The sequence below is a fragment of the Lepidochelys kempii genome, chromosome 2, assembly GCF_965140265.1.
Source record: "Lepidochelys kempii isolate rLepKem1 chromosome 2, rLepKem1.hap2, whole genome shotgun sequence".
NCBI classification, from domain to species: Eukaryota; Metazoa; Chordata; order Testudines; family Cheloniidae; genus Lepidochelys; species Lepidochelys kempii.
Genome location: NC_133257.1, coordinates 237,654,010 through 237,667,182, shown reverse-complemented (window position 1 = coordinate 237,667,182; position 13,173 = coordinate 237,654,010). Strand labels below are relative to the sequence as shown.

General features: G+C 46.8%; 1 protein-coding gene across 5 annotated transcripts in view; it reads left to right on the top strand.

Moving 5' to 3' along the window:
- ODAD2 (outer dynein arm docking complex subunit 2) overlaps positions 1 to 13,173 on the top strand; it is a 198,908-nt gene that overhangs the window by 140,968 nt on the left and 44,767 nt on the right. For all 5 annotated transcript variants that reach the window (XR_012157599.1, XM_073334342.1, XM_073334346.1 and 2 more), the window contains exons 18-19: positions 10,792 to 10,980; positions 11,730 to 11,951. Coding sequence is in view for 4 of the 5 variants with exons in the window: in XM_073334342.1 (XP_073190443.1) it covers positions 10,792 to 10,980; positions 11,730 to 11,951 (411 nt within the window). In the remaining variant the exon portion in view is untranslated. The remainder of the gene's footprint in view (positions 1 to 10,791; positions 10,981 to 11,729; positions 11,952 to 13,173) is intronic.

Genomic DNA, 13,173 nt, shown 5'->3' with positions numbered 1-13,173 from the left:
GGCCCAGAAGAAGACCACTGATGCCTTGTCCTGAAAAGGGGACTATCTCACTAGCCATGAGCCTCTCCCCTCCCCCGCATGGAGTTCCCATGCATTCTTAAGCCCTGGAACTTCCTGTGTGCCATAGTTGACCAAGACCTCCTGTCACTAATCCACTCAGATATAGAGAAAAATCCTTTCCCAAGGAACTCAAGACAGCGGGCCAGGAGCAACACCAGGGCTTACTCTATGTCAAGGGCCACTTGCATGTTCTGCTGCCCCTCACTCACCAGTTAAAGGCACTTTGGTTTTGTCATGACTTACCATAGGCAGGACATCAGGGGTGCCTCAAGACTCTCCATTTGGCCTCCTGTGCCTTCTGGTGGCCATGAATGTGCATGACACTAGCCTGGAACAGGACTCCTCACTCCTCTGCTACTTCCTGCCTCAGGTTTGCCCCTGCTGTGACCATTGGTCCTGAGTGCCTGTATTGGGATCCTGATAAATGGTGACTGCAAAGTTATCCCTGACTGTCATGGGAAAAAGTCCTACCTCTGAGAAAGAAATAAGGCTTCCAATCCTAGAAACCTTCAGAAGAGGATTGCAGACTACCTCCATGGAAGTTTCATTGAGATCTCTCAGAAAGATTCAGGGGATATCCCTGATACATAAACAAAGAGCTCCTCATGCCCCCACCCCCACCTAACTCTCAGGGGAATGAAAAGCAGATAACACTCTACTCTCTGTTGTATTGCTACCTCTTCTAGTATGAGTATATTAATAAAATGTGAGTAGTTGTGTCCTGCTAATTTGGGGGCACCATCAGTGTAATGGGAAATAAACATACCCACTTACCCAAGGTTCCTTCCCCTGCATTGGGCTCACACATGCTTGAATGCCAGGATGGACTGGAGTCTCAAACAGGTCCAGGCTCGTGGCATAGCTGGACACTTCCCCCCCACCCATGTCCCCCATCCCCTCCTCTTCCTCCTCCACCTCAGGGCAAGGCATTTCAAAAATTCACAGGGTTTTAAAGTGGGGGGGGGTAGGGGGGATCTTCCTGTCTCCATGATCCCTGAGCAATGGAACTCACAATAGTGACCAGCACTGTCAGTGTGAGGCATTGTGGGACAACTGCTGGAGGAATGTTAGTGCTGACATAGGTAACTCAATGTATACATTCATGCTGCGTCAACCTCAATACATTGACTATTGCTCAATGCCATTCAGAGAGGTGGTGTTAGTATGTTGATATAATGGAGAGCTTACATCAGTGGGAGACATGAACAACTAGATTGACGCAAAGAAATTTATGTCAATCTAATTTTGTAGTATAGACTAGGCCTAAGAAATCCTCTTACTAGAGTAGGGGACATGACCATAGGCATAAGGACAGATCCTTATTCAGAGCTGCCTCTAAGAAAAAGAATCCCTCACCATTTCAATCCAAGTTGGATGAGTCCTCATGTGTGAGTCCTAAGGAGTTGGGACTCCTAAGGAATGAACCTTCCATTCAAGAAAGCAGGATTCAGTGATACCGGTTCTGGTTCTGGCTGTATCCCACAGACTAAAGGATCAGTAATCAGTGGTCCCATTTGGGAGCTCCACACTGCACCCTCATTCAATAGTTCTGACATACTCCTTGTGGGATTCTCTGAATAGCAGACCATCGGACACCCTGGATTCACCAGTCCCATCCTCAGTGGCTCACTAAATGCCAGGAAGGACTGAAACATTTACCTCACCAGAGAATATTTGCACACTGCTCTACACACAATCTCTTCTTTTATTGGACCTGGTCCTCTTTAGAGACATCCCTACACCCAAGGAAACCACTTTGAAAGAAAGAGGACCTTCGCTAGGCCATTTTGGAACCTGACAGATCTGTGTGGCAGAGACAAACACCTACAAGATCTCTATCAAGCTTTCTTACAACTACAATACCCACCTGCGGAAGTGAAGAAACAGATTGATAGAGCCAGAAGAGTTCCCAGAAGTCACCTACTACAGGACAGGCCTAACAAAGAAAATAACAGAACTCCACTAGCCGTCACCTTCAGCCCCCAACTAAAACCCCTCCAACGCATTATTAAGGATCTACAACCTATCCTGAAGGATGACCCAACACTCTCACAAATCTTGGGAGAAAGGCCAGTCCTTGCCTACAGACAGCCCCGCAACCTGAAGCAAATACTCACCAGCAACCACATACCACACAACAGAACCACTAACCCAGGAACCTATCCTTGCAACAAAGCCCGTTGCCAACTGTGCCCATATATCTATTCAGGGGACACCATCACAGGGCCGAATAACATCAGCCACACTATCAGAGGCTCGTTCACCTGCACATCCACCAATCTGATATATGCCATCATGTGCCAGCAATGCCCCTCTGCCATTTACATTGGTCAAACTGGACAGTCTCTACGTAAAAGAATAAATGGACACAAATCAGATGTCAAGAATTATAACATTCATAAACCAGTCAGAGAACACTTCAATCTCTCTGGTCATGCAATCACCGACATGAAGGTCACTATCTTACAACAAAAAAACTTCAAATCCAGACTCCAGCGAGAAACTGCTGAATTGGAATTCATTTGCAAATTGCATACTATTAATTTAGGCTTAAATAGAGATTGGGAGTGGCTAAGTCATTATGCAAGGTAGCCTATTTCCCCTTGCTTTTTCCTACCCCCCCCCCCCCCCCACAGACGTTCTGGTTAAACTTGGATTTAAACTTGGAGAGTGGTCAGTTTGGATGAGCTATTGCCAGCAGGAGAGTGAGTTTATGTGTGTGTGTGTGTTCCTGGGGGGGTGAGAAAGCCTGGATCTGTGCTGGAAATGACCCACCTTGATTACCATGCACATTGTAGGGAGAGTGGTCACTTTGGATGAGCTATTACCAGCAGGAGAGTGACTTTGTGTGTGTATGGGGGTGGGGGGGTGAGAAAACCTGGATTTATGCTGGAAATGGCCCACCTTCATTATCATGCATGTTGTAGGGAGAGTGGTCACTTTGGATAAGCTATTACCAGCAGGAGATTGAGTTTGTGTGTGTGGTTTTTGGAGGGGGGTGAGGGGGTGAGAGAACCTGGATTTGTGCAGGAAATGGCCCACCTTGATTATCATACACATTGTGAAGAGAGTGGTCACTTCGGATGGGCTATTACCAGCAGGAGAGTGAGTTTGTGAGGGGGGGGGGGCGGAGGGTGAGAAAACCTGGATTTGTGCTGGAAATGGCCCAACTTAATGATCACTTTAGATAAGCTATTACCAGCAGGAGAGTGGGGTGGGAGGAGGTGTTGTTTCATGGTCTCTGTGTGTATATAATGTCTTCTGCAGTTTCCACGGTATGCATCCGATGAAGTGAGCTGTAGCTCACGAAAGCTCATGCTCAAATAAATTGGTTAGTCTCTAAGGTGCCACAAGTACTCCTTTTCTTTTTGCTTCCCTCTTGTGTCCCTATCCCAAAGAGGGCTAAAAACCAATATTTTGTGCCACCTAAAGGGGCAGAGTTTTTATTTACTGATTCCAGTGCCCAAATCCTTAGTGGTGCAGGCAGCTAAAGATAAGTCCAGGCCTAAGACTACCCCAGATGATAATGCCTTGACCTTTAAGGGAGGAAATATTTCACAATTTTAGAATAGTCAGTTAGCAGATACTCTCTTATCCTGGCATTGTTTCTGATCATAGATTGCTAGAAAAACTAAAAAATAGATTGTATGAAGTGATCACATGCTTTATGGTGAGCATTGTACCAAAGAAAATATGGGTATATTTTCTTTCAGACATTTCAGCTCAATGAAGTACAACGCATCAACATGGTCTGTGGGATATAGCATTGGTCAGTGATTTTGTAGTTGTAAAGAATTTGTCTTTAAACAAGACTGTTAGATTTACATTATATGTGCTTTTAAGGGTCCATAAAGTACCATATGCTGCATGTCACATAACTGCCAGTTCCTTTCTGCCAGAGACAAATTCCTAAGAAGAATTCCATATGCATTAATTTAATCACACTGCACCAAAACTGCTAGTTTTCTGCTTTACATATTAATATATAAATATTTGCTTGGTAAACTGAATTGATAAATAAATAATTTTTTTCAGTTGTAGTTCTGCAGAGTCACACTGGTATATCATTTAGTTTGATTTTGATTTTGCGTTTTCATTCCAAGTCCTAGTTAGGATATCCCAGAAAATGTCCAGCTGCTTCATCAGGTGCTCCTAGTGCACCAGGATCATGTCTCACATTCACTATCATGGCTGGTATAATCTCTGTTGGAGAAGAACTGAATGTTCATTTACACTGTGTGAATGAATGGATAATAATGTCCCTCGTCTTGAGCTGTCACGTCTAATGTGAAATATGAAGGTATTCTAGACTGCCTGTAAAATAGTCTCGGCTTAATATGCCATCAAGGAGACCCTGTGGATTCTGAATTAACTGTAATTCTTAGGGTATGTCTACACTACGGAATAAGGTCGAATTTATAGAAATTGGTTTTTTAGAAATCGGTTTTATATATTCGAGTGTGTGTGTCCCCACAGAAAATGCTCTAAGTGCATTAAGTGCATTAACTCGGCGGAGCGCTTCCACAGTACTGAGGCTAGAGTCGACTTCCGGAGCGTTGCACTGTGGGTAGCTATCCCACAGTTCCCGCAGTCTCCGCTGCCCCTTGGAATTCTGGGTTGAGATCCCAATGCCTGATGGGGCTAAAACATTGTCGCGGGTGGTTCTGGGTACGTATCATCAGGCCCCCGTTCCCTCCCTCCCTCCGTGAAAGCAAGGGCAGACAATCGTTTCGCGCCTTTTTTCCTGAGTTACCTGTGCAGACGCCATACTACGGCAAGCATGGAGCCCGCTCAGGTAACCGTCACCCTATGTCTCCTGGGTGCTGGCAGACGCGGTACGGCTTTGCTACACAGTAGCAGCAACCCCTTGCCTTCTGGCAGCAGACGGAGCAATACCACTGGTAGTCGTCCTCGTCGTGTCCGAGGTGCTCCTGGCCACGTCGGCTGGGAGCGCCTGGGCAGACATGGGCGCAGAGACTAAATTTGGAGTGACTTGACCAGGTCATTCTCTTTAGTCCTGCAGTCAGTCCTATTGAACTGTCTTATGGTGAGCGGGCAGGGGATACGGACTGCTAGCAGTCGTACTGTACCATCTTCTGCCAGGCAGGCAAGAGATGAGGATGGCTAGCAGTCGTACTGGAACATCTTCTGCCGAGCAGCCATGAGATGTGGATGGCATGCAGTCCTTCTGCACCGTCTGCTGCCAGCCAAAGATGTAAAAGATAGATGGAGTGGGTCAAAACAAGAAATAGACCAGATTTGTTTTGTACTCATTTGCCTCCTCCCCTGTCTAGGGGACTCATTCCTCTAGGTCACACTGCAGTCACTCACAGAGAAGGTGCAGCGAGGTAAATCTAGCCATGTATCAATCAGAGGCCAGGCTAACCTCCTTGTTCCAATAAGAACGATAACTTAGGTGCACCATTTCTTATTGGAACCCTCCGTGAAGTCCTGCCTGAAATACTCCTTGATGTAAAGACACCCCCTTTGTTGATTTTAGCTCCCTGAAGCCAACCCTGTAAGCCGTGTCGTTAGTCGCCCCTCCCTCCATCAGAGCAACGGCAGACAATGGTTCCGTGCCTTTTTTCTGTTCGGACGCCATACCAAGGCAAGCATGGAGGCCGCTCAGCTCACTTTGGCAATTAGGAGCACATTAAACACCACACGCATTATCCAGCAATATATGCAGCACCGGAACCTGGCAAAGCGATACTGGGCGAGGAGGCGACGTCAGCGCGGTCCCGTGAGTGATCAGGACATGGACACAGATTTCTCTGAAAGCATGGGCCCTGCCAATGCATGCATCATGGTGCTAATGGGGCAGGTTCATGCTGTGGAATGCCGATTCTGGGCTCGGGAAACAAGCACAGACTGGTGGGACCGCTTAGTGTTGCAGGTCTGGGACGATTCCCAGTGGCTGCGAAACTTTCGCATGCGTAAGGACACTTTCATGGAACTTTGTGACTTGCTTTCCCCTGCCCTGAGGTGCATGAATACCAAGATGAGAGCAGCCCTCACAGTTGAGAAGCGAGTGGCGATAGCCCTGTGGAAGCTTGCAACACCAGACAGCTACCGGTCAGTTGGGAATCAATTTGGAGTGGGCAAATCTACTGTGGGGGCTGCTGTGATGCAAGTAGCCCACGCAATCAAAGATCTGCTGATATCAAAGGTAGTGACCCTGGGAAATGTGCAGGTCATAGTGGATGGCTTTGCTGCAATGGGATTCCCTAACTGTGGTGGGGCCATAGACGGAACCCATATCCCTATCTTGGCACCGGAGCACCAAGCCGCTGAGTACATAAACCGCAAGGGGTACTTTTCGATAGTGCTGCAAGCTCTGGTGGATCACAAGGGACGTTTCACCAACATCAACGTGGGATGGCCGGGAAAGGTGCATGATTCTCGCATCTTCAGGAACTCTGGTCTGTTTCAAAAGCTGCAGGAAGGGACTTTATTCCCAGACCAGAAAATAACTGTTGGGGATGTTGAAATGCCTATAGTTATCCTTGGGGACCCAGCCTACCCCTTAATGCCATGGCTCATGAAGCCGTACACAGGCAGCCTGAACAGTAGTCAGGAGCTGTTCAACTACAGGCTGAGCAAGTGCAGAATGGTGGTAGAATGTGCATTTGGACATTTAAAGGCGCGCTGGCGCAGTTTACTGACTCGGTTAGACCTCAGTGAAACCAATATTCCCACTGTTATTACTGCTTGCTCTGTGCTCCACAATATCTGTGAGAGTAAGGGGGAGACGTTTATGGTGGGGTGGGAGGTTGAGGCAAATTGCCTGGCTGCTGGTTACACGCAGCCAGACACCAGGGCAGTTAGAAGGGCACAGGAGGGCGCGGTACGCATCAGAGAAGCTTTGAAAACCAGTTTCATGACTGGCCAGGCTACGGTGTGAACTTCTGTTTGTTTCTCCTTGATGAAACCCCCCGCCCCTTGGTTCACTCTACTTCCCTGTAAGCTAACCACCCGCCCCTCCTCCCTTCAATCACCGCTTGCAGAGGCAATAAAGTCATTGTTGCTTCACATTCATGCATTCTTTATTCATTCATCACACAAATAGGGGGATGACTACCAAGGTAGCCCAGGAGGGGTGGTGGAGGAGGGAAGGAAAATGCCACACAGCACTTTAAGCACAGCACTTTAAAAGTTGACAACTTTAAAATTTATTGAATGCCAGCCTTCTATTTTTTGGGCAATCCTCTGTAGTGGAGTGGCTGGTTGGCCGGAGGCCCCCCCACCGCGTTCTTGGGCGTCTGGGTGTGGAGGCTATGGAACTTGGGGAGGAGGGCGGTTGGTTACAGAGCGGCTGCAGTGGCAGTCTGTGCTCCAGCTGCCTTTGCTGCAGCTCAACCATACACTGGAGCATACTGGTTTGGTCCTGCAGCAGCCTCAGCATTGAATCCTGCCTCCTCTCATCACGCTGCCACCACATTTGAGCTTCAGCCCTGTCTTCAGTCCGCCACTTACTCTCTTCAGCCCACCACTTATTCTCTTCAGCCCTCCACCTCTCCTCCCGGTCATTTTGTGCTTTCCTGCACTCTGACATTATTTGCCTCCACGCATTCGTCTGTGCTCTGTCAGTGTGGGAGGACAGCATGAGCTCAGATAACATTTCATCGCGAGTGCATTTTTTTTTCTTTCTAAGCTTCACTAGCCTCTGGGAAGGAGAAGATCCTGTGATCATTGAAACACATGCAGCTGGTGGAGGAAAAAAAAAGGGACAGCGGTATTTAAAAAGACACATTTTATAAAACAGTGGCTACACTCTTTCAGGGTAAACCTTGCTGTTAACATTACATACATAGCACATGTGCTTTTGTTACAAGGTCGCATTTTGCCTCCCCCCACCGCGTGACTACCCCCTCAACTTTCCCCCCTTCCTGTGGCTAACAGCAGGGAACATTTCTGTTTAGCCACAGGCAAACAGCCCAGCAGGAATGGGCTCCTCTGAGTGTCCCCTGAAGAAAAGCACTCTATTTCAACCAGATGACCATGAATTATATCTCACTCTCCTGAGGATAACACAGAGAGATAAAGAACGGATGTTGTTTGAATGCCAGCAAACATACACTGCAATGCTTTGTTCTACAATGATTCCCGAGTACGTGTTACTGGCCTGGAGTGGTAAAGTGTCCTACCATGAAGGACGCAATAAGGCTGCCCTCCCCAGAAACCTTTTGCAAAGGCTTTAGGACTACATCTAGGAGAACCGCGAATGCCAGGGCAAAGTAATCCTTTCACATGCTTGCTTTCAAACCATGTATAGTATTTTAAGAGGTACACTCACCAGAGGTCCCTTCTCCGCCTGCTGGGTCCAGGAGGCAGCCTTGGGTGGGTTCGGGGGGTACTGGCTCCAGGTCCAGGGTGAGAAACAGTTCCTGGCTGTCGGGAAAACCGGTTTCTCCTCTTGCTTGCTGTGAGCTATCTACAACCTCATCATCATCATCATCTTCTTCGTCCCCAAAACCTGCTTCCGTATTGCCTCCATCTCCATTGAAGGAGTCAAACAACACGGCTGGGGTAGTGGTGGCTGAACCCCCTAAAATGGCATGCAGCTCATCATAGAAGCGGCATGTTTTGGGCTCTGACCCGGAGCGGCCGTTCGCCTCTCTGGTTTTCTGGTAGGCTTGCCTCAGCTCCTTCAGTTTCACGCAGCACTGCTTCAGGTCCCTGTTATGGCCTCTGTCCTTCATGCCCTGGGAGATTTTGACAAAGGTTTTGGCATTTCGAAAACTGGAACGGAGTTCTGATAGCACGGATTCCTCTCCCCAAACAGCGATCAGATCCCGTACCTCCCGTTCGGTCCATGCTGGAGCTCTGTTGCGATTCTGGGACTCCATCATGGTCACCTGTGCTGATGAGCTCTACATGGTCACCTGCAGCTTGCCACGCTGGCCAAACAGGAAATGAGATTCAAAAGTTCGCGGTTCTTTTCCTGTCTACCTGGCCAGTGCATCTGAGTTGAGAGTGCTGTCCAGAGCGGTCAGAATGGAGCACTCTGGGATAGCTCCCGGAGGCCAATACCATCGAATTGTGTCCACAGTACCCCAAATTCGAGCCGGTAATGTCGATTTAAGCGCTAATTCACTTGTCAGGGGTGGAGTAAGGAAATCGATTTTAAGAGCCCTTTAAGTCGAAATAAAGGGCTTCATTGTGTGGACGGGTGCAGGTTTACATCGATTTAACGCTGCTAAATTCGACCTAAAGTCCTAGTGTAGACCAGGCTGCATATACTGCTGGATAATGCGTGTGGTGTTTAATGTGCTCCTAATTGCCAAAGTGAGCTGAGCGGCCTCCATGCTTGCCTTGGTATGGCGTCCGCACAGAAAAAAGGCGCGGAACGATTGTCTGCCGTTGCTCTGACAGAGGGAGGGGCGACTGACGACACGGCTTACAGGGTTGGCTTCAGGGAGCTAAAATCAACAAAGGGGGTGTCTTTACATCAAGGAGTATTTCAGGCAGGACTTCACGGAGGGTTCCAATAGGAAATGGTGCACCTAAGTTATTGTTCTTATTGGAACGAGGAGGTTAGCCTGGCCTCTGATTGATACATGGCTAGATTTACCTCGCTGCACCTTCTCTGTGAGTGACTGCAGTGTGACCCAGAGGAATGAGTCCCCTGGACAGGGGAGGAGGCAAATGAGTACAAAACAAATCTGATCTATTTCTTGTTTTGATCCACTCCATCTATCTTTTACATCTTTGGCTGGCAGCAGACGGTGCAGAAGGACTGCATGCCATCCACATCTCATGGCTGCTCGGCAGAAGATGTTCCAGTACGACTGCCAACCATCCTCATCTCTTGCCTGCCTGGCAGAAAATGGTACAATACGACTACTAGCAATCCTCATCTCTTGTCTGCCTGGCAGAAGATGGTACAGGACGACTGCTAGCAATCCGTATTGCCTGCCTGCTCACTATAAGATGGTTCAATAGGACTGACTGCAGGACTAAAGAGAATGACCTGGTCAAGTCACTCCAAATTTAGTCCCTGCGCCCATGTCTGTCCAGGCGCTCCCAGCCGACGTGGCCAGGAGCACCTCGGACATGACGATGACGGCTACCAGTTGTACTGTACCGTCTGCTGCCACAAGGCAAGGGGTTGCTGCTACTGTGTAAGAAGCACAGCAGTACGGCGTCTGCCAGCACCCAGGAGACATACGATGACGGTTACCTGAGCGGGCTCCATGCTTGCCGTGGTATGGCGTCTGCACAGGTAACTCAGGAAAAAAGGTGCAAAACGATTGTCTGCCCTTGCTTTCACGGAGGGAGGGAGGGAACGGGGGCCTGATGATATGTACCCAGAACCACCCGCGACAATGTTTTAGCCCCATCAGACATTGGGATCTCAACCCAGAATTCCAAGGGGCAGCGGAGACTGCGGGAACTGTGGGATAGCTATCCACAGTGCAATGCTCCAGAAGTCGACTCTAGCCTCGGTACTGTGGAAGCACTCCGCCGAGTTAATGCACTTAATGCACGTAGAACATTTTCTGTGGGGACACACACACTCGAATATATAAAACTGATTTCTAAAAAACCGACTTCTATAAATTCGACTTTATTACGTAGTGTAGACATGCCCTTAGGAAAAGCAACCCAATGAGAGTTGCAGTGTTTTGAATATTTGGGTCATAATGTACATTTTAATATATTTTTAAATATTTGTATCTAATGCAGATTGGTCATTTAAAAATAACATTTCTTTTGGTTTTCACGTAGGATGCTGGAGAAATGGTTCGCTCCTTTGTTGGTGGCTTGGAACTGATTGTCAATTTGCTAAAATCTGAGAATAAAGAAGTTTTAGCAAGTATATGTGCTGCTATTACCAACATAGCCAAAGATGAAGAGAATTTAGCTGTTATAACAGATCATGGAGTCGTCCCTCTGTTGTCTAAACTAGCAAACACAGTAAGTGACATCTTTCTGTAATATCCAACCATCTATGCAAATTTAATTAGCCATTCGATTCCAGTCCTTGTATCAAACCCAAAGTGAAAGAGCATGGCATGAGTGGTGAGTTCTATAGCAGTTGTGGAAAAGGGTTATAGACTCTTTTCCCACTTCAGAATGTTGACTGGCTATGAAGTCACTCTGTGACTAATACTACAGCTGCTTTGGAGCGTGAACCCCTTTTTAGTATTCCTTACAAGTAGTCCAAAGGGGATAAGGGTTCCTCTCTATGTAGCAGCTGTCCTCTGGGAGGAACAAGGAGGAAAGGAATGAGTAGTATATTTGAATGACACAGAGAAATCCTTTTCAGAATCTCAGTGATGGAGCCACATTCCAAGCTGTGGCTTTTCATACAGATTTTAACACTAATTTTGCCTAATTTCTAACCAGCCTATACACACACCTGAATCTTTGAAAATATATAGCATCCATTAAGCACAGAACAATATAAAGCTGTCAGCTCCACTGCACTCATGCAAGATTCTTCATAAACTGAGATCATAGTACATTTCTTTCTTTCTTTCTTTCTTTCTTTCTTTCTTTCTTTCTTTCTTTCTTTCTTTCTTTCTTTCTTTCTTTCTTTCTTTCTTTCTTTCTTTCTTTCTTTCTTTTCTTTTGAAATTGTGGATGCCCTTAAATGACTTGGAAATATGGTTCTCCTATTTATTTAAGAAAGATATTTAATGGCTTCTTTTTTCTTTGCCCAGAACAATGACAAATTAAGGCGTCATTTAGCAGAGGCCATTTCTCGCTGTTGTATGTGGGGAAGTAACAGAATTGCCTTTGGAGAAACCAAAGCTGTGGCCCCTTTAGTACGTTACTTGAAATCAAATGACACATCTGTTCATCGAGCTACTGCTCAGGCCTTGTACCAACTTTCAGAGGATCCCAATAACTGCATCACCATGCATGAAAATGGAGTAGTGAAGGTAAGGTGCAAGATTTTTGTAACTCTGGGTTCAAGTTGTTAAATAGCATTGGCATGATAAGAAGAGTTCCAGCACATGAGGGAATTTCTGAATATACTTGCCCACCTGAGATCAACTCAGGTGTATTTCAGAGAACTTTGGGTAAACAATGAGTTAGAGAGTATTTATATTCTAAAAAGAAGTCAGCTGGATAGCTGACAGAAATGGTAATATGACATGAGCCATTCACCTCTAGGTTATTCACTCAACTCAGGTCCAAGCTGGTTGTGATACAGAGTCATTATTGTCTTACTATTTCAACTAGTCTTTGCAAAATGAGTTAGATCATCTCAGTGGATGGTTGAATACTGTGCCACAGTAGCCACCTAGTAGTGAAAGAATCTGAGAGCAGCTGAATCCACTTATGTAATGGATCTTGTTGGGCCAAATTAAGGTAGTGCAGTACAAGCCTAGGAGCTCTTTGTGCTCTGCGTTCACTTATAAAAGCCTTATGACATGACAGCACGTTACCCAAAGGTTTTTATCTGTTAGGGGTATGTCTTCTTATTAGAAGCTTTTTCTAGCAAAGGTTTTGATTCCAGAGGTTAAAGCCAGAGGAACTGGACAGAACAGGATTATGGTGTTTGAGATGTGGGGAGGGGGTATGGGAATTCTGTTAAGCCAATTATGATAAATTTTCTTAAGGGCTTTACTATTTAGAATTCCTCTTTTTACTTTAGCATCCATAATAAATGTGCTGGAAGTAAAAGGGATGCTTTATGGTGCAATATTATTGTGAGTTTTAAAGTCATAACTTGTATTTGTGTTAATGATAATGCATTTATTGCATGAATTGGTTAAGAGGCCAAGATTTGAACTGAGGTGACCAGATGTCCTTTTTTAAAGAAACAGTCCTGTATTTAAGCCCTCCTGCAGGTGTCCCGATTTTTTCTTAAAAAGGGGCAAATTGTCCCATATTTTCTGTCTCCCCCTCCCCCACTCAGTACTGGCAAGACCTGGTGCTGGCCAGATTCCTGCTGACCAGCCATCTGCCCACTAGCGGTGAGTGGGAGGATCCGGTGGCCGATGATGGGGGTGGGTGGTGGGACAAAACTGTAGCATGCGGGCTGGCCACTCTCCCTGCTGGTCTGTCAGTGCAGCCCCCGCTACATGCAAACTCTCGGCCAGCAGGGCTCCGCCCCCCATCCCATTTCCGCCAGCACTGGCTGTGTGCTGCAAGCTG